General features: G+C 61.9%; 1 protein-coding gene across 6 annotated transcripts in view; it reads right to left on the reverse strand.

The window, feature by feature from the left end:
• Positions 1-96: 96 nt before the first annotated feature.
• The window catches only part of TNS2 (tensin 2), a 19,190-nt gene continuing 1,798 nt past the window's right edge, over positions 97-17,488 (reverse strand). Inside the window, exons 1-29 of one of the 6 annotated variants that reach the window (XM_032876687.1) lie at positions 16,143-16,279; positions 11,554-11,662; positions 11,040-11,077; positions 10,128-10,166; positions 9,778-9,816; positions 9,584-9,633; positions 9,228-9,399; positions 8,885-8,935; positions 8,440-8,562; positions 8,288-8,352; positions 7,359-7,442; positions 6,786-6,898; positions 6,631-6,691; positions 6,277-6,352; positions 5,902-6,031; positions 5,755-5,820; positions 5,568-5,681; positions 4,161-5,372; positions 3,870-4,020; positions 3,150-3,745; positions 2,945-3,034; positions 2,480-2,605; positions 2,206-2,298; positions 2,001-2,078; positions 1,750-1,827; positions 1,171-1,339; positions 1,018-1,086; positions 871-900; positions 97-741 (exon numbers count right to left, since the gene is read on the reverse strand). In XM_032876687.1, coding sequence (XP_032732578.1) covers positions 603-741; positions 871-900; positions 1,018-1,086; positions 1,171-1,339; positions 1,750-1,827; positions 2,001-2,078; positions 2,206-2,298; positions 2,480-2,605; positions 2,945-3,034; positions 3,150-3,745; positions 3,870-4,020; positions 4,161-5,372; positions 5,568-5,681; positions 5,755-5,820; positions 5,902-6,031; positions 6,277-6,352; positions 6,631-6,691; positions 6,786-6,898; positions 7,359-7,442; positions 8,288-8,352; positions 8,440-8,562; positions 8,885-8,935; positions 9,228-9,399; positions 9,584-9,633; positions 9,778-9,816; positions 10,128-10,166; positions 11,040-11,077; positions 11,554-11,662; positions 16,143-16,217 — 4,236 coding nt within the window. In that variant the 5' untranslated portion in view covers positions 16,218-16,279 and the 3' untranslated portion in view covers positions 97-602. Of the gene's footprint in view, positions 742-870; positions 901-1,017; positions 1,087-1,170; positions 1,340-1,749; positions 1,828-2,000; positions 2,079-2,205; positions 2,299-2,479; positions 2,606-2,944; positions 3,035-3,149; positions 3,746-3,869; positions 4,021-4,160; positions 5,373-5,567; positions 5,682-5,754; positions 5,821-5,901; positions 6,032-6,276; positions 6,353-6,630; positions 6,692-6,785; positions 6,899-7,358; positions 7,443-7,716; positions 7,811-8,287; positions 8,353-8,439; positions 8,563-8,884; positions 8,936-9,227; positions 9,400-9,583; positions 9,634-9,777; positions 9,817-10,127; positions 10,167-11,039; positions 11,078-11,553; positions 11,663-13,288; positions 13,529-14,349; positions 14,453-16,142; positions 16,280-17,488 lie in introns of those variants that run through there. The other 5 variants (XM_032876690.1, XM_032876686.1, XM_032876689.1 and 2 more) reach the window with 5 other exon arrangements.

Genomic DNA, 17,488 nt, shown 5'->3' on the forward strand with positions numbered 1-17,488 from the left:
GTGGGCCTGGGATGCCTCCCAAGAAGCACAGGTATGCCCTTGGGAGACACGAGGCCTTGACCTTCCCGTGAACGAGGTTCGACTCCAACTCCAAAATAATGTTATAGAAATTCTTTATTAGACAAAAATAGACTCTTTTTTTTCCCCCTATTCATGTGATCCCATTCTGATCTCTCTGCTCGGTGGGGGGAGGCAGAGGAGGGAGTGCCTTGCTCTCCCCACCTCTTACGCCTCTCCCTGCCAGGCTGGGACCTGCCGCTGGCAGAGCTGGCAGGCCCGGTTCGCCCTCCAGGCTGATGTTCTCCTGCGGGCGGGGCTGGCCAGAGATGCCCCCCCAGGGTTCAACTGCTGCCTCCTCCCCCTCCACACGCCCATCTCTGCCATCTGCTCACATGCAAAGTCCTCTCACAGGCCTATCCAGTTGGCTTAGCAGGCTGGGGCAGGGAAGGAGAGCAGTGTTCCAGGCTGAGGCCCATTACCCCTTCCTGTGGGGGGTGGTGGCTGGCTCCTGGGTCTCCTGCGCCTGGGCCAGGGGAAGTGAGGACTGTGGGGTGCTGAGAGGTGCGCGGTGTTGAGGTGGGCTCTGAGCTTGTGGCCTGCCTTCACTTTCTCTGGCCCAGTAGGACTTTGGTGATGAAGGTGACAATGGCACCTGCAGGCTGATCTGGGTCAAGCTCTGCAAAGAGGTGACACACATTCTCCCAGGGGCTTCCCGGCTTCTTGGCCACGAAACCAAAGATCCTAGGGATACAAAGCAGCGTGGGGAGGGGGCTCAGCATCCCCTCCACAAAAGACAGCAAAGCCAGGGTTGGGGAAGAAGGGTGCGCCTCAGTCCCATGGAGGGAAGGGGTGGTACTTGTGGAGGCTTACTTGGAGGTGGTCCCATCAGGGTTGGCCCATCTGAAGAAAGAGAAGAACCATGAAGAAATGCACCCAGGGGTGTAGCTACTGAAGGAGGGCTGGGGCGGGGGGCTGCCCGGTCTGCGGGGCCTGACCGGAGCGTGGGGCTGTGCTCACCTCCGGTCCTGAGGATCCGTGCTGGAGAAGGTGATGCTGTTCACTGGGTAATGGCGGCGAAAGAAGAGCCTTCAAGGAGGATCATGGGGAAGGTCAACAACAGCCAGAAACAGGGGTCTCCGGGGCCCCTGGGGGTTCGGCACACATACTCACTTCCTTTGGTTGTCTGTCAGTGTAATGCCCTGGGCCGAGACCTTGAAGTGGATGATGGCTGGGGTGGCCCGGGGGCTGCAGCTCAGAGCTGCTGAGCTGGCCCGGGCCACGGCCTGGGGGCCCGTCAGTGACTCTGTCTCCACTGAGGTCAGGTAGAGCACACTGCAGGCTAGGAGACAGGAGAGAGCTGGAGGGGAGCACTGGCTTCGCCAGCACCCAGATCGGTCTTCCCCTATTCCTTCACACCCCTGGCTCTTGCCCTTTTCCCCATCAGTGCGGCTCAAAAGTTGTTAGAATCACAGCTCACCTGTCAAAAAGGCAGATTCTACAGTTCCCCAGATCTACAGTCAGGAATGCTGGACAGAGGCCCAGGAATCTGCATTCTAACAAGGCCATCCCCAACCCCCACCAAGATTTTAATGTTCATGACTTTGGGGTCCTAGACTGAAGACCCCCTTTCCACCCTCACTACAAATAGAAGGACCCGCCCACCTCCAGGCCTTTCAGCACCTCCTGCCTGCATCTGTAGTGCCCTACTAGGTGCCCAGGGAGAGGGAAGAAGGGAGGGGAGATCCCTACCGGCGCCCTGACGGAGGAGGTCTGCGGCTGTGCTCATGTTGGCGGGCACTGGGGCCTCTGGGGTCTCCTCTAGAGGATCTGAGGGAAATGAGGGCCAACAGGGAAGGTCAACAGGGAGCCACATTCCCCAGGGACTGGAGAACTCTTTGCTGGTCCCACCGGAAGGCAGGCTGGGAGCCAGGGCCTGGGGGGTGCTGCCTTGGGCTGCAGCAGGTGAGGGGAAGTGGGAGGACCGACCATGAGACACCCACCTTTGCTGGGAATGCGCAGGCAGCAGGGCAGGGACAGCGGGGAGATGGAGTGCTGGGACACCAGGGCGGACAGGCTGCCTGCAGGGAGAGGTGAGAGGAGTCCTGCGGTGTCCCCAAAGATCCCCAGCTCTCCCTCCATCCTCCTGAGACCCTTTGGTCCCCCCAAAACCGACCCACTGGAACCTTCTTGGTCCATGCTGCTCACCAAAGTAGGGCTCACTGGGACAGCCCTTGATCTTCACCCCTTTGGGCCCAGTTTCAATGAGAAAATGGCGGACCAGCTGTTCCAAGGGGTCCCCTGAGGGGAGGGGAGAAGAAGGCTTTAGCAGATTTTGGGTCCCAGCTTTCTCTTCTGCTGGGATTCTTTCCAGAACTGGAGAGGTCCCTTCCTGCCTCTCCCTATTGAGAAGGGCCATGGCCCACCCCACCTTGTCTTGCCACACCACTCCCCTTCTCCCTCAGGTTTGGGCATTCTGTACCTTTCCAGGGCTGGGCGCTGGGTGGCGGTGTGGCCACTTTGAGTGCCAACCCATAGGCTCCTTGGAATGAATGACTGTCTCTGATCAGGAAGGCCCCGGGATCCTTGTCTTTTAGTAGGGCAATAGCTGGAAGGACATGAGAGAAATTTTCACAGTGGTGATTGAGCCCCACGGGGCCCCTGTCTACCTCTGCTACCCAAGCTCCCTAGGCCTCTTGCCCTGACGGCTGTGGTGTTTTGGGGCACCCGGGGATGGAACTTTCAAGTTAAAAGGGCACTGACTGTTGAGTCAATCTCCTTGGGCCCAAAGCCCAGAACCACCTGCTAGTGAGAGACTCAGCCCAGGTAAACCTGACGAGACAGGGAGGAGGCACCAAGGGTGTCAACTGGAAGGATGGGTTCTTGAGCCAAGATGCAGCCCGGGGGCGGGGCGGGGGTGGGAGGAGAGGGCAAGCTGGCTTCTCACCTTGGTCACGGGACAGGTGTGGCTTGTACCAGAACTTGGATGTATCCTGGACGAACTTGACGTTGCTCTGGCTCTCTTGCATAGGGGGCTCTAGGACAGGGAGGGACCGAGCTTGGCCCCCAGTGCTTCCCAGTGCCCATGCCATGCCCCTCCTTGGGAGACAGGTTCTCACAAGGGGGTACCACCCTCCTCAAGGCCTCCATACCTGGGGGCTGGGGGACATTATCCGAGAGCAGAGGTGCAAAGGTGACATGGTGACTGGTGCCTCTGGCTGGTGGTGATGCCTGCTCTGAGCCCCAGGGTCCTGGCTGTTGCCCAGGTCCCAGCAAGTGGCGTTTCTCGGGAAGTGGGGGCTGGGTGGGGCCATTGATGTCATAGGAGGCAGCCAGGGGGAAGGCAGGCGTGGGTGAGCTCTGAGGCGGCTCTGAACTGGCCACGAGCCAGGGCATCTGGGTAGGCACAGGAGTGAGGGGGGATCCATCCGGACTATCTGGGGGGTCTCGAAGGCCCTGCCAGGGGGCATGGCGGAGGCCAGGCAGCGTGGTGGGCACGGGGCCCCTCGGACTGGCACCGTCCGAGCGGCTCACCGGACTCTTCTCCTGAGGCCAGTCACTGGGTGAGCTGGGTGGGGAGGTTGGGGAGAAGGGGCTAGGGGCCGGAAGCTCTAGCCCGCTTCTTCCTGGCAGCTGGGGAGCCTTTTCAGCACCTCCCTGGGGAACAGATGGCAAGGCCTCGCCAGGACTTAGTCTCTGAGTGGGCACCAAGGTGGGGGACGACGTGGTGTCCTGCCGTCGGGAGCTGCAGTTTGGGAGGGTAGGCCGGTGGTCAGTAGGTTACTAGGGCTCCAGAGCCCCCGTGGGAGCCGCCCCCAGCCCCAGTTTGCCAGCTGCCTTGGTGCCTGGACAGCCCCAGCCTCTGCTCGTACCTTTCCTTGCCCTGGACTGGGCTGCTGGTATGCAGGGGTGTGGAAGGGGCAGACAGCTCAGAAGAGGCACTGCATGGAGCGTCACGGGGAGACCGAGGTAGGGTGCTGTGCCCGCTCGGGCCCTCCCTCCAAGACCCTGGCTCAGGGGACTCTGTGGGAAAGGTGAGAAAAGGGGCTGTGAGTCAGAAGTCCCTTCTGTCCACCTTAGCTCTCTCTCACCCTGCACCTTCCCCACCATCTTCCAGAACCCACCTCCTCTTCCCTTGGCACTCCCCACCCCAGCACCCTCACCTGCAGATGCCAAGGGGCCTGCTGGGGCCAGGTGCCCAGGCATGGGGTACCTGTCCCCTCCCTCCTCCGCAGGAATCTCGTAACTCAGCTTCCTGGACTGTGGGTAGGGCGGGCTGCCTGGGGATATGGAACCAGCCCGTGGGGAGTGGGCGCCAGAACTGGGGTACCCTCTGCCCTCAGCTGGAGAGCCACAGCTGTGGGGCACCCGGCCGTATGCTGGGCAGTAACTGGGAACCGCTCCTCCATAGCTGTAGGTCACCAGGGCAGGGTACCCTGGGTGCCCATACCTGTTCTCAGGGCACATGGCATAGGAGCAGCCCTCATGCCCGTCCTCAGCCGCCTTGGGGGGTTTCAGGCAGCTATAGTCGGGCATCGGGGCATGGTGATGGCCGCAGGCAGGCACCAGCAGGGGCAGCGGGTGCCCGGTCCGCACCGGGTGCAAGAGAGGCTTGCCGGCCTCGCCTGCCCACCCCTCTCCGGCCTCCCTCTCCAGCCGCAGCCCGTATAGGGCTGCAGTGGGCAGCGCCAGCTTCTCCTCACAGGCAGGGCACGAGCACAGTGCAGGCAGCCCGGCGTCCTCCAGGATCACCACCTCCCGATAGCCCGGGGCCCGGAAGCCGAAGTCCCCGGTGGCTGGTTTCCCCAGCTCCGGAGGGTAGGGATATGGTCCCTCGGACAGTGATCGGCAGAGGCGCCTCTTCTCCACGGAGGCCTCGGCGTAGCCCTGGGGGTGCCCCTCGTAGCCCCCGTAGGCCAGCCGCCGCCTGTCCAGGGTGCCCTCCGGCCGGTAGTAGCCCCCGTTGGGGACCCCACAGGGCTCCCGGTAGCCTTGGCGGCAGGAGCAGTGGCGGCTGAGGCCAGGCCTGTGGCCCGAATACATCCCGAGGGGCGGGCCAGCGCCTGTGGGGGGCTGCTCTTCGTCGTCTAGGATGGCTGTCTCTCGCCCAGCTCCCCGGCCCCCGCTGGCCACACCGCAGCCGCCCAGGAGGCGGTCCAGCTCCTGCCGCTCAGCAGCGGTTGGGGGCGGCCGGCCAGGGGACTCGGCCGCGGGCTCCGTGGTCAGCGTGGACGAATGGCCAGAGTCACTGCTGACAGAGAGCACGGGGGGTGGAGGTGGCTCCGGAGAGGGCGCCGGCGGGGTCTGGCGGGGGCCCCGCTGCACCTGCGCGTAAGGACTGCCATCCAGGGGTCCTCGGGTGTGAGGTGGGGAGCCTGAGTGGGGAGAGCACCGGGGAGGGAGGGCAAGTGGAGAGAAGGAGAGACAGAGAGAGAGAGCAAGTGAATGAGAGGGGGCAGTGCAGGAGACTGGTGCTCCAGGGGTTCTCTTGGGAGGGGGAGTCTGCCAGGGAAGAAGGAGTGTGCCCCCAGGCCTACACCTCCCACCGCCCCTGGGCCTGCCCCACGCACCATCCACACTGTCCTCGTGGTGCTGGTTGAAGTTCTCGTAGGAATCCCAGCGCACAGCAGGCTCCGCGGTGTTGTAGTCCACAGAGACAGAAGGCTCATTCCGTGGAGTGCTGCCTATGGGAGGGCCACCCAGGTGTTGGGGAGCAGGGACCCGATCTTTAGCCCCGCCCCAAGGTTTGGCTCTTACCTTTGATCTTCTCAGGGCTGGAGGAGAAGACAAACTCCACTGAGGCTTGGAAGGGGAACCTTTCATCTGCGGGGAATGGACGGTGAGGAGCTAGGCCCCCTGCCTGCCTTCACCTGGGCTCCAGCCCCACATCTGTCTCCAACTCACCAGCCCAGGCCTCGTCTAGCTGGTCCTTGGGGAAAGTGAGTCGTGGCCCGTGGATGGTGCACGTGTGGAACTGGGCTCGGAACACCAGAGTCCGGTCTGTCCCCCGGCCACCCTTGTGATAACAGGTCACCTGGATGCGGGAAGGGAGACCGGGGGTCAGGCCCTCCTGGCCACTTACGTCTCCTCTGTGCTTCCACCCTGGGGACTGTGTGGTCACAGCTCTGCCCCACCTCAACTCAAGGTGATGACCACCCCCCGACCTCTGACTAACTTTCTGCCCTGCAGTCTGCCTTGAACGGATGACTCGCCATAGACTATGCACCTGGCGGGATACAACACCACCCCTTGTAACGCCCTCCCCATGGCCCCCCTCACCATAACATCGCCTTTGAGGAGGAGGGCTGGCTCCAGGCTGATGCAAAGCTGCTGGGGCCCAGGGCCTGTGATGTGGCTGAGGAAGAGAGGACAAGGCAGAGGCTGAAATCTGGGGCACTTGGGCTGGGCCAGGGGTGGGGAGTATGAGGGCCAGGCGGGAGCTGGGAGACTGGAGTCTGAGCCTTGAGTGACGGACCTTTAGCTGAGCATCAGCCTCTCCATCTGTAAAATGGACTCCATGATGGCATACGTTGCTGGGTGCGGCAGGAGCTGGGGAGGGGGTGAGGGGTGGGGGCTTGGGGAGGCTGGAGGAACAGGAAGCCAGGAGCAGGGGTCTGGGAACAGGGCACTCACTAGATTCCAGAGGTGTAGACCAGCTGCATGGACTGGTAGATCTTGAGGAAGGGCTGGAAGCCTGGAGGCGCAGAAAGGAGAAGGCATGTGGGGGCTGTTGAGGGGAGGGGATGGGGGACGGCCCTCTCTGTGGAGCACATCCTAGGCAGACTCACCAGTGCCAGGTTCAAAGGCTGGCAGCACAGGCACGAGCACGTAGTGCAGGAAGAGAGGGCTGCTGTTCATCCTGATGGAGCCAGACAGGAGGCCGCTGAAGTAGCTGATGTATCTGTTAGGGAGCGTGTCAGTGAGAACATAAGCCCCTCCCTCGGGGGGATCCCTTTGTATCATTTCTACTACGCACACACCCCTCATCCTTAGAAGTCCTGCCCTTCTTAGCACTGCCTTCCCATCCTCCGGCTCACCAGAAAGTTCTTCCTTGCGTCTAACCTCAATCCCTCTTGCTGTCTCCAAGGCTTGTAGTTGCTGGCCCCTCTGCCTAGAATGCCCTTTCCCCCCAGATCTCTGCTTCCCGTGACAGAGATGGGCTCTGACTGTCCTGCAAGCCTCTTTTTATCACAGGCTCTGTGAGAGCAGGGACCTGGTTCATTCTGAATTCTCAGCACTTGCTACAGTGCCCGGTGCACAGAAGGTGCTCCCTTAGGGTGTGCTGTATGAACAAGAGGATCTGGACCCTGGGGCCACGGAGGGAGCAGCTCCTGTGGCCCATCCCCACCCAGGCTGCTCACCGGCGCTGGGAGGGCTGTAGCTCCGCCGCCACCTTGTCCTCGCAGAACTTCCTCATGGTGAGTGTGGCCAGTGCCTGGTCTGCCCTGGGGACCGCAGGGGCAGTGTGGGGGATCAGGGGCAGGTATCCATCCAGGCCTCCCAACCCTAAGCCCCAGGGGAGGGAGGAGATGGGTGATCCCCCGAGTATAGAGGAAGCCCAGAGCCATGGCGAAGAGGACAAGAAACCCCACAGATAGTCACTTGACTAGTCGTTGGACCTCAGGCAAGTGTTCCCTGAGTTTTTAGTTTCTTCCTCTATAAAATGGGGCAATAAAACCATGTTATGGGTTGAATTTTGACTCCCCAAAACATATGTACCTCAGAATGTGACCTTATTTGGAAATAGGGTCGTTGCAGATGGAATTAGTTAAGATGTTATACTGGAGTAGGGATGAGCCCTTAATCCACTATGGTGCCCTTAGAAGAAGAGAAGAGACAGACACACACACACACAGGAAGAAAGCCGTGTGATGACCCAGGCAGAGCTGGAGTGACACAGCAGCAAGCCAAGGAACACCAAGGATGGCTGGTCACCACCAGAAGCTAGAAAGAGGCAAGGAAGGGTTCTACCCAGAGTCTCAGTGGGAGTGCAGCCCTGCTGACAACTCGTTTTAGACTCCTAGACTCCAGAACCGAGGCAACTAATTTCTGTGGTTTTAAGTCACTTAGTTTGTGCCACTTTGTTCCATCGGCCCCAGGAGTCTGATTCCAACCCTCCACTGGGAACCCTGGTGAAGTACAAGTGAGAAAAAGGAGGTGGAAAGGCCAAGTTGATAGTAAATGGCTCTCTGAACACACAGAGGTGGGCTTCAAGGGAGACAGGCTCATCAAGGCCCACTGGAGAAAGGGTCACTGGGGAAGGGACCAGTCAGGGGCCAGGGAGCCTCACCCTGCAGAGATCTTGCTGTAGTGCATGTAGGCAGAGACGATGACCCCGAGCTTGCCCTTGCTCCCCTGAGGACAGAGAGGGAGGAATGTAGGGCAAGCTGGGGCCCCAGGCTGAGGGCCCCCCAGCCCTTTGAACCTGAGGTCCCAGCCCACCTTGCAGTACAGTACGACCACGTGCTGTGGGTCGGCACTGAGCCACGTCTCCATGGCTTTGCAGATCGAACACAGCTTGTCCAGCGGGGGTGCATGTAGCTCAGGCCAGCCGAAGTCCTGGACCTGGGATGTGTGGGGGTACAGCTGATGGTGGGAGCCACAGGCAAAGAGAGATGGGTGGGGATGGAAAAGGGACCAGGGGTAGGGGTCGCTTGAGGCCAAGGTCAAGGGACTGTTGGTTGTCCAAGACAGCCTCAACACTTTTCTCACAGGTACAATGGGCTGATGCCCACTGCACCATGCTTTGGAGTGTCTCAAGTAATAAGTCACCTGGGAAAGTGCTTAAGAGCTAAGTAGATGCCAGTCGCTACTATTAATGACGAGGAGACTGGGGGCTTCAAGGGTGGGGCTTGCTCAGTTGAATGGCTTTAATCCCCTCTCCTACCTTGGGGTTTAGGCGGGTCAGGTCATGTCTTTTCTCTGAAAGGTTGAAGAGCTGCAAGTAAAGGGGAGCTTTAGACGGAGATGACCTCAAGGAGCGAGGCACAGTCCCCTGCCGTAACCCTAAAGCAAAAGTCTTTCTTCCAAACGAGGAGATCGCGGTCCCTACAGGCCGGCTTAGCCTTGACAGCCCAGAGGTGGCGTTCCCGATCTGCTCCCGCGGCCCCGCCCCCGTGTTCCGCCCCCCTGGGGCCGCGCCTCTGCGCGATTGGCGTCGGGGGCAGCTCCGCCCTTCTGGATCTTCCCAGCCCTATCATTGGCCGACTGTGGAAGGCCCCGCCCCTCACCAGGTACTTGTCGCGGTGCTTGGATTGCAGCACGTGAGCCAGCTCGCGCAGGTGGCCCCGGTGTCGCTGTTCGTCGGGCCGCGCGGGGAAGGCGGCGGCCAGGATCCGCTCCGTCACGTAAGTGAGGTCCAAGTCCCAGCGGCGCTCCATAAGCGGGTCCAGGCTGAAGCTCCTAGGAGGGGGCGAAGCCTGCGTCAGGCTCGGGGGCGGGGCTCCCGGTCGGAGCGGAGGGCGAGGCCTCGGGGGTTCCCCCAGAGTCTGTGCGGCCGCTCACCGGCGGGGGCTGACCCGGAGAGCTTTTCTGGGGGACGCTGCGCAGGGCTGAGGTGGGGGACCACCCCGGCGCCCTCACTTACCTGGGCAGAGTGCTGCGCTGCTTTGAGTGGTTCAGAGACTTGGTGGATCCCTGGTGGATGAGAGGAGGCGGTGCACAAGTTCGGGTGTCTCCCCCGCCCCCGGTCTAGGCTCCCCGCTCCAGAGTCCCCAGAGGAAACCTAGGTCCGTACTCCCAGAGCTACCTGCTTCCGCCCCCTCCTCCAGCATCACTCACCAGGTGCTCTATGCGCCTCACAGGGGCCGTGTTTCTCCGCTGGAGGGAGATGGAGAAAGCGAAGGGAGGGGTTAGGGCGGGGGCAGGGACCAGCATGGGGCTGGTGGAGAGGGCACGCCCGCGTCCCTGTGGGGGCTGTACTGGGCGAGGGGACAGGAGTCCTAACCCCCAGCAGGCCCAGGGGCAAGAAGAGCAGAGGTCTCATTTTTTCCCTCTCCTTCAGGAGGACCAACACCCACAGCAGTCCATTCGCGTTAACCCCCTGGGGGCCCCCAGTCTGTGGCCACCAGACCTTGGGACACCTCAGCCAGGTTCCTTGCCTCCCTCACTCCATCTCAGAGCGCACTCACCAGCTCCGCAGGGGGCAGGGCCTGACAGGACGAAGTCACCTGGAAGGGGACCGAGTGAGGCACTGAGCTCCTGGTGCAATGGGCTCTCCTGGGCTCCAGGATGAAGCTACTCTCAGCCTCAGCAAGGTGGAGGGGCTTTCCACAGATGGGCGCACACTCCAGCTGAGGTTCCTCTGTTTAAGAGAGCCTCCCCTCTGGCCTCTTGGTCTCCCACCCCTGGGCCCCCCACTTGTTGGTCTTGGCTCCCAGCCCCCTTCCCACACAGACCCCCATTCATCCAGCTGCGGGCAAGGGTTATATATAGAGCCGTGGAGGCAGGCCGTGGCCAGGAGCGGACACTGGCCTCTTTCACCGGGAGACCCCGCCCCTGGGCACACGGCTCCCCCAGACCAACTCCAAGCCCTGGGACCCCCCACTCTGCAGGATGAGGACCAGGGAACCTCTGCAGAGATGGGGCTGTCTCAGGTCCCCAGTGGACAGTGGTGCTATCTTGTACCTTCTGCCCAGCCTTTTCCAGGGCCCAGGATGAGACCCACCCAGGCATCCTTAGGACCCTTCCCCAGAGGGAAGGCACAGCCCATCCGGCTGCTCAGTCTTTGAAATCCTGCTCCCCCACCCACCCACCCCACCCTTCCTCCTCCTCATTCTCCTCCTCTTCCCCACCCCCATCCTCTCGCCAGCTGCAGCCTGGGCACAGCACCAAGACAAACGCTGTCTCCTGTCCACCGGCCTGGGCCAGCCCTCCAGGGGGTGGAGTAGGGTGGTTCTTAAAGGGCCCAGTACAACACCCTCTCCCACCCCAGCAGGGGTTCCCCAGTGATGAGCGGGGTGGAGGGTTGATGCCAGTGTGGCCCGAGAAGCCTGTTTCAGAGCAAGGGATCCCAGTGCCCCCTTCCCCAGTCAAGCACCCACCTTTGCTTCACATTTTCTATGTGTTGCCACCTTGCAAACTAGAGAGGGATGGTGCAGAGAAGAGAGAGGTTAGCAAGGGCCTTTTGGGGGCACTGGAGGGGGCACCCCTCCCCCCATCTCCCCAGGCTCTGGGACCAGATCTTGGGACTTCCACAAATGTGTTGAGATGGAGTGGGGGTAGAGGCATATACCCACTGCCATATGCTTCCCAGTTCAAGGGAAGCATGTGGTAGTGGGTAGTACTACCCAGGCCAGGGAGGGAGGGGGGAAGTCCACATAACAGGTCACAGTGGGGAAGTGGTGGGGAACAGAGGGTCTCCTGGGTTCCGGGGATGGTTGGTTGTCTATCACGGGGAGCAAGTCCTGTTTGGAGGGGAGGAAACTGCCTCCTGGCTCCTGTGTTGCCCGGTCCAGGGGCAGCAGGCTCATTATGATTTCCGTGAGTTTGCCTGCTGCGGTTGTGCCCAAAGTGGTGCTGGGTGAAGGGTCTCAGTCACAGGGTGGGGCACCTCACCTCTGCAGGAGACGCCGGTCCCATCGATGGTCACCTTACACACTGCACAGACTGGTGGCTTCTTCCGGAAGACCTTCTCTCGGAAGCTGTGTGGCTCAGCTTTCCTGGGCTGGGGGTGGAGGGACACGCGGGCAGAGGTCTCAGTTCTCAGCGGCTCCACCTCTGAGACTGAACCAGGGTCTTAGCATGGCACTGGTTTCTTGCTCTCTCCGTCCTGATAAAGCCCCCATACTCCTAAGACGCACTTGGCCACACCTGTTTCCAGGCCACTGTGGGGCGGGTCTTTGATGGTGTGGGGGATTTAGCCCCTTGCGTCACCCCAGCTGGGTCACCTCCTGATCACTCAGGCCCCTCATGTGGCCCTGGTGTGTGAGACCCTTGTGGTCACTGCCTCCCGGAGTGCTGGAGCTTTCCTCCTGGGTGGGGGTGCTAACTTTGCTGTACAACGATTCCCCATTTCTCCTGCCATATACCCTCCCCAGATGATGGTCCCCGTGGAGAGTGAGCAGGAGGGGAGTCCGACACGAATGTAGGATGTCAGTCACGTGACACCCAGACTGACCTGGCAGGAGTGGCCTCAGCCAGTCCTACTCCCCTGGCTCCCGCTGTCACCACACTCCAGACAGCTGACATGCCCTCCTCCCCTACTGTCAGAACAACATGTTTACTCAGTGCGCATTGAGGCGGCAAGCAGCAATTGTGTAAGGAGGGGGCGGTGATGCTGGAGGGACGGGCAGACAGAGGCGGCACACTGAGGGAAACAGTTAGCTGCCTTTATACTTTTGGATGTAGGGAGCACCCCGTCATTTGTGGAGGTTCAAGTGGGATTCCAGCATGGAATAGAAGAAGGGATGGGCTAGATGCCCTGTTAGGCCCCCTCACTACCTGGGGTGCAGTGAGGCAGGGATGCCCTCTCATGGCCCTGAAGTCCCATCTCTCCCACTGTGGGCTCACCTCACTCACCCTCTGTCTGGGGACTGTACGTGTCTTCTCCCTTTTACCCATGTTTTTTCTCCATCAGGAATTCAAGTCCCTCCCCCCGCCCCCCCAATAATAGTCTCATGTTGCCCTGAGCTGCTGCTTTTGGAGGTAAGGCTGAGAAAATATGGGGAAATGGAGTGACAGGCCTCCAGGTTCCCCATCCTGGGGACCCAGGGAGCACTTTTGGTCTCCTGGCTGTCCCAAAGCAGCTGGATTAAACTCCATCTGAACTGTCTGGACCAACCCTCAGACCCATTAGGAAAGCTGGGTGCATTCTGGCACTCACAGCACGCACAGACCATATCAGGGGAAAGCAAAGCCCCAGTGTCTAAAGCACTTCCGAGACCTGGCTGCCACCACTCTCTGTTTGCCACTTCCCCCCCATTTCCCCCAAACTTCTTAGCTCAGGGAAGGGGCCTGATCTCTTAGCCCTGCTCTGGGGCTCTGGGTGGGACCTGGAAAAGTGCTACCGTGAAGTCTGTATACCCAAGTGCAGGTCTAGGGGTGAGGATCCCCAGGGTCGCCCTGAATTAGGGCAGGGAAGCTGAAGGAGCCAAAGCAGACACCAGATTCTGCCCTAATCCAGACTTCTGCTGCCCATACTACAGCTTGGGCTGCTCCAAAGAGGCAGTGTGGTGAGGGCATGCAGGGTGGTGGTGGTGGTGGTGGGGTCTGGCCTGAGTCCTGGTCCCCTCCCCCACTGCCCATACCTCCTCCCCTGCCCCTCCTCTGCCCAGCCAGTGGGCACTCCTACCCTGTTGCTGGCCCGGCTGCTGTCCCTCCTCCCCAGGGCTCTGAGCAGCCTCTCCACGGGGCCGCTGGACTTCATGATGTCCGGCTGGCTGGGGTGCTGACTGCGGGCCTGAACAATGCTGGGGCCCGGCCCGGGGCTTCCTGGAAGCGGCCTGGCGGAGGCAGCTGCTTCCCCTGGGTGGAGGGTAGGCTGTCTGGCTGGTGTGAGGAGAAGCCCGGCCCTGGAAGTGGAGGGGAGTGCAGGCGGGAAAGGGGCAGGTCGCTGCTCCAGGAAGTGGGGGGGGGGGAGGAGGATGTGGGGGAGGCCAGGAGATCAGATTCCCAGGATCTACCCTGCTGGGAGTGTCAGCCCAGGATCTTTTGCCCCCAGTCCCCTGGCTCTGGAGCTGCCCCTGACCTGGGATCCACCCTATCCAGGGATCGCAAGGATCCCGAGATCCAGCCCCGGATGGGGCGGGGTCGGGGTGGGGGAGCTATGTGTGAGGATTTAGGTCTTAGGGCAGGGCTCAAGGGCCAGTGGGGAACACTGTGTCCCCGACCAGGCCAGCCTCTGAGCCTGAGCTCTCAGGCTCTCAGGGGACCTCTGGTGGGGAGGAAGAGGGAGCTGGGAATCACTACTCCAGCCAGCCCAGAATCAGGAGTGCATCCTGAGGGGCAGGGAAAATAAACTGAGGGCCAGCTTCCTGCCTCAGTTTCACTGGTTGTGAAGTAGGAAAAGGAGAACGCACACTACCTCCCCCATCCCTCCCATACACACTTGGAAGGCCTAATTCCAGCCACAAGAGTGTTCTCCCCACAGGAGTGCTCCATTCTCCTGCTCCAGCCCAAGGTGCTGGAGTCTCTCTCCTGAGAGCACCCCAGCAGCTCTGCTCCTGACAGTCCTCCCTCCCCCCCCCCCCCCCCCCCCCGCTCCCTCACACCCCCATTCGTTAGCTTCTTCCTGCCAGACCTCCCAGATCCCTAGCCCCTCTTCCCAGCCCTGCTATGTAGGCCCTCCTCCCAGGCCCTAGGGCTGGGCCCTATCTGCACCCGACCCCTCCAACACCCCAGGCTGAGTATTACCTTCATGGCTCTCCTAGCTCTGCTCTCCTTCCTCAGCAGCTGTCCCAGGGCCTAAGGACTGGACAGGAGGATCCCCACTCCCAACACATACTCCACCCCCCTCCGAGGGCCTCCTGCCTCCCTCCTGGGAGTATGGCCAACTTCCTGTCCCGGGAGTCAAGGGAAGGAGGTGGACTGGGGCCTTGGAAGTGTGTGTGTGTGTGTGTCGGGGCTGGGGGTGGTGGTGGTGGTAGAATCTTCCAAAAATATATGGGGTTAAGGGCCAGGAGGTCCTCAGCCCCAAGTCTTGGACAGCAGCCCTTTAACTGGTTGGAGCTGTCACTTGAAAGAATGTGCAAATATGCCTCTCCTCATTTGCATGGTATTTACTGAATGTACCAGAGCTCAGGCTTCTCCCACCAGGTCCTCAGACTTGCCTCTCCCTCCTTCATGCCCAAGGGACTGGTCTCATCCTGCCATCTCTGAGATGAGCTCCCCTATGAGAGCCCACTCGGGACACTTCTTTGGACCTGCCTGGCATGGACCTGGGCTGAAGCTTCGCCTTTGAAGCCCTAATCCTCCTTTCAGGTCAGGAAGTCTGTCCCCAGAGTACCTTGGGCAGGGAGGTATCTCTGGCCAGGCTTGGGCCCCTAGCGTGTAACTGGAGAGGGGCACTGGCTCTGCGACCCACTCCCATCCCATCAACCCTGGCTGGGTCCCAGGACATTCCAGGCCCCTGGCCAGTGTTGGCAACTGGGTCTGGCCCGGTCCAGTTGGCAGCCAAGCCGCAGGAGAGGAGAAGCACTGTGGTGGGTGGGTAGGTTGGGGTGGCCTTTCTCTGCTCCTGTTGCACGTACCTTGACCAGGATACCCCTTCAGCATTCTTCCTTTTGTACCTGCTGTCCCCAGAGGGGCTGTAAGGTCCCCTCACACGGCAGTTCCCTCTGGGGGACTCACTAACCCCTGTGTGGGTTGGCCAGGGAAGCATGGCTTTGAGTCTCTCCCCACTCCGTGGGGCGCCTCCGAAGTGAGATGGAAATGGGGAAAGCCAGAGTTGAGAGAAAAGGAGCTCATGGGGGCAGGGCTGGAAGACATGGCCAGACCCCCTAGGACCCTCGCCCTCCTCCCGCCTGGAACATTCCGGAGCCTGTTAGTCTCTCCCCCAGCCTGGCCCCCTCTCACTCCGAAGCTTTGGGTTTGTTTGGAGAAACCCCTCCACCCACACTCTCCCTTCCTGGAAATAGCTGTGGTTGGATGAGAGGCTGGGAGCCCAGCCGCGGAGGAGGGGTGAGGCCCCGGGAAGGAGAGGCGGGATATATGACTGCGCCCGGAGGGATCGGTAGAATTGAGGGGAGAAGCAGAAAGGGGGGCTGAGGAGTGGGGCTGAAAAATCGAACCAGCCTCAGTCTCCGCAGAAGTGAACTAGAAAAGCCTCGCATACACTCTCCCGGGCCAGGCCGGCGCGCAGCCTGCCGTTCCCGCCCAGGTCCCCGGTCCGCATGTGGGGGAAACGTGCGCTCCGTGGCGGTCGGGGCGCCCGGGACGCGCGAGGGCGGGACAGCAGTACCACTGCGGGCCGCGCCCCGCCCCCTGGTCCCCTGCCGGGCTTCCCCCCGCTGGGCGCACCGCGGCCCTCCCGCTCCCCGGCCCCCAGCCCCCAGCCCTAGCCCCAGCCCCAACCTCCGGCGCGGCCTCCCCGGGCCCCGGGGCCCCTGAGTCCCCGGCTCGCCCCGCGCCCCCTGGCGACCGGCCCCGCCCGGCCGCCGTGACGCACCGGCCGCCGCCCTCCCGCCCCGCGCCGCGCGGCCACTCACCTGCGGGGGGCGCCCGGCGGGGCGGGGGCGCGCCGGGGCGGGGCAGCAGCAGGGGGAGCCCCCGGGCCAGCCCATCCCGCCCGGCCCGCGCGGAGCGGACGCGGAGGAGGCGGAGGAGGCGGGAGCGGGCGCCGCGCTCGCCCGGGCTCCCTCCCGCTCCCGCCGCGCCCCGCGCCCGCCCTCGCTCCCTCCCGCGCTGCTCTCCTCCCTCCTGCCGGCTCCAATCCCCACGTTCCCCCGCTCCCCGCCCCTCGGCCGCCTCCTGCTCCCTCTCGTCCTCCCCGCCTTCTGCGGGCCCGCGCTCCCAGGGCGCAGGGCGAGGAGGGACGCGGAGGCTGGCACAGGGGCGCTCGGAGACAGGAAGAGACCGGGATGGGGAGAGCGGGAGGAGGCGGACACGGAGGACACACGGACGGGGAAGGCTCCGAGCCCGGGAGAGACGGCTCCGAGCCCGGGAGAGACGACCCCGGCAGGACACAGCAAAAATCAAAACAGAACGCAGGAGCCGGACAGACACAGAAGAAAAAGTGGCCATAGGTCCAGAAGGCATTAGAAAAGCTACAGAGAGCTGCCGCGGCCTCTCTCAGTCGCCCCCTCTACAGGAGAGTATTTGGGATTGAGCCTGACCCCTAAGTCAGGACCCACCCGCGGCCTGGTCTGCGACCCACTCCCATCCCATCAACCCTGGCTGGGTCCCAGGACATTCCAGGCCCCTGGCCAGTGGGCCCCCTCACCACCTACCCCACGGGGAGCCAGACTCAGATCAAGATGCCTGCTGTTCCTGGTGTCCCAAGTCGCTGGACACCCTTCCCTAGTCCTCTGCCACCGGGGAGACGTCCTGGCCACCTCTTCTCCCCTAAGGATTCACAGCCGAGGGCCTCCACGTCAAGTTCAAGCTCCCACCCCCTAAGCAGCTCCAGTCAGCCCATCCATCACTCCGCTTTGGAGCTGGACCTGGGTGGTGATGCCCACTCTCTGAGCCTATCAAGAAAGTCTTCCTCCTATTTAACTTAAGTCCCAGGTGTTCCAGTGGAAATGGAAGTTCAGTCTGTGGTCTGCCATTCCCTTATGCAGTGTCTGGATCTGGTACTGGATAGAAACGAATGGGCCCTGGGGTGATTTGAGTTGTGTCAGCCTGGAGGGGAAGGTAGAGGGAAGGGACGTCTTTCTAGAAACTCTGAATCTATTCGCATTCTCAGATTCATCCGTGTTTTCTAGTATCGAGCACTTCCTCACCCTCCCTTCTGCCCTCCCTCACCTTCCCACTGGATTTTCCATGATGCAAACTGGTGTGTGTGTGCGGGGGGGGGGGGGGGGGGGCGGGGGGGGGGGGGGGGGGGGGGGGG

The sequence above is a fragment of the Lontra canadensis genome, unplaced genomic scaffold (assembly GCF_010015895.1).
Source record: "Lontra canadensis isolate GAN:19392208 unplaced genomic scaffold, GSC_riverotter_1.0 scaffold59, whole genome shotgun sequence".
In the NCBI taxonomy this organism is placed as follows: domain Eukaryota; kingdom Metazoa; phylum Chordata; class Mammalia; order Carnivora; family Mustelidae; genus Lontra; species Lontra canadensis.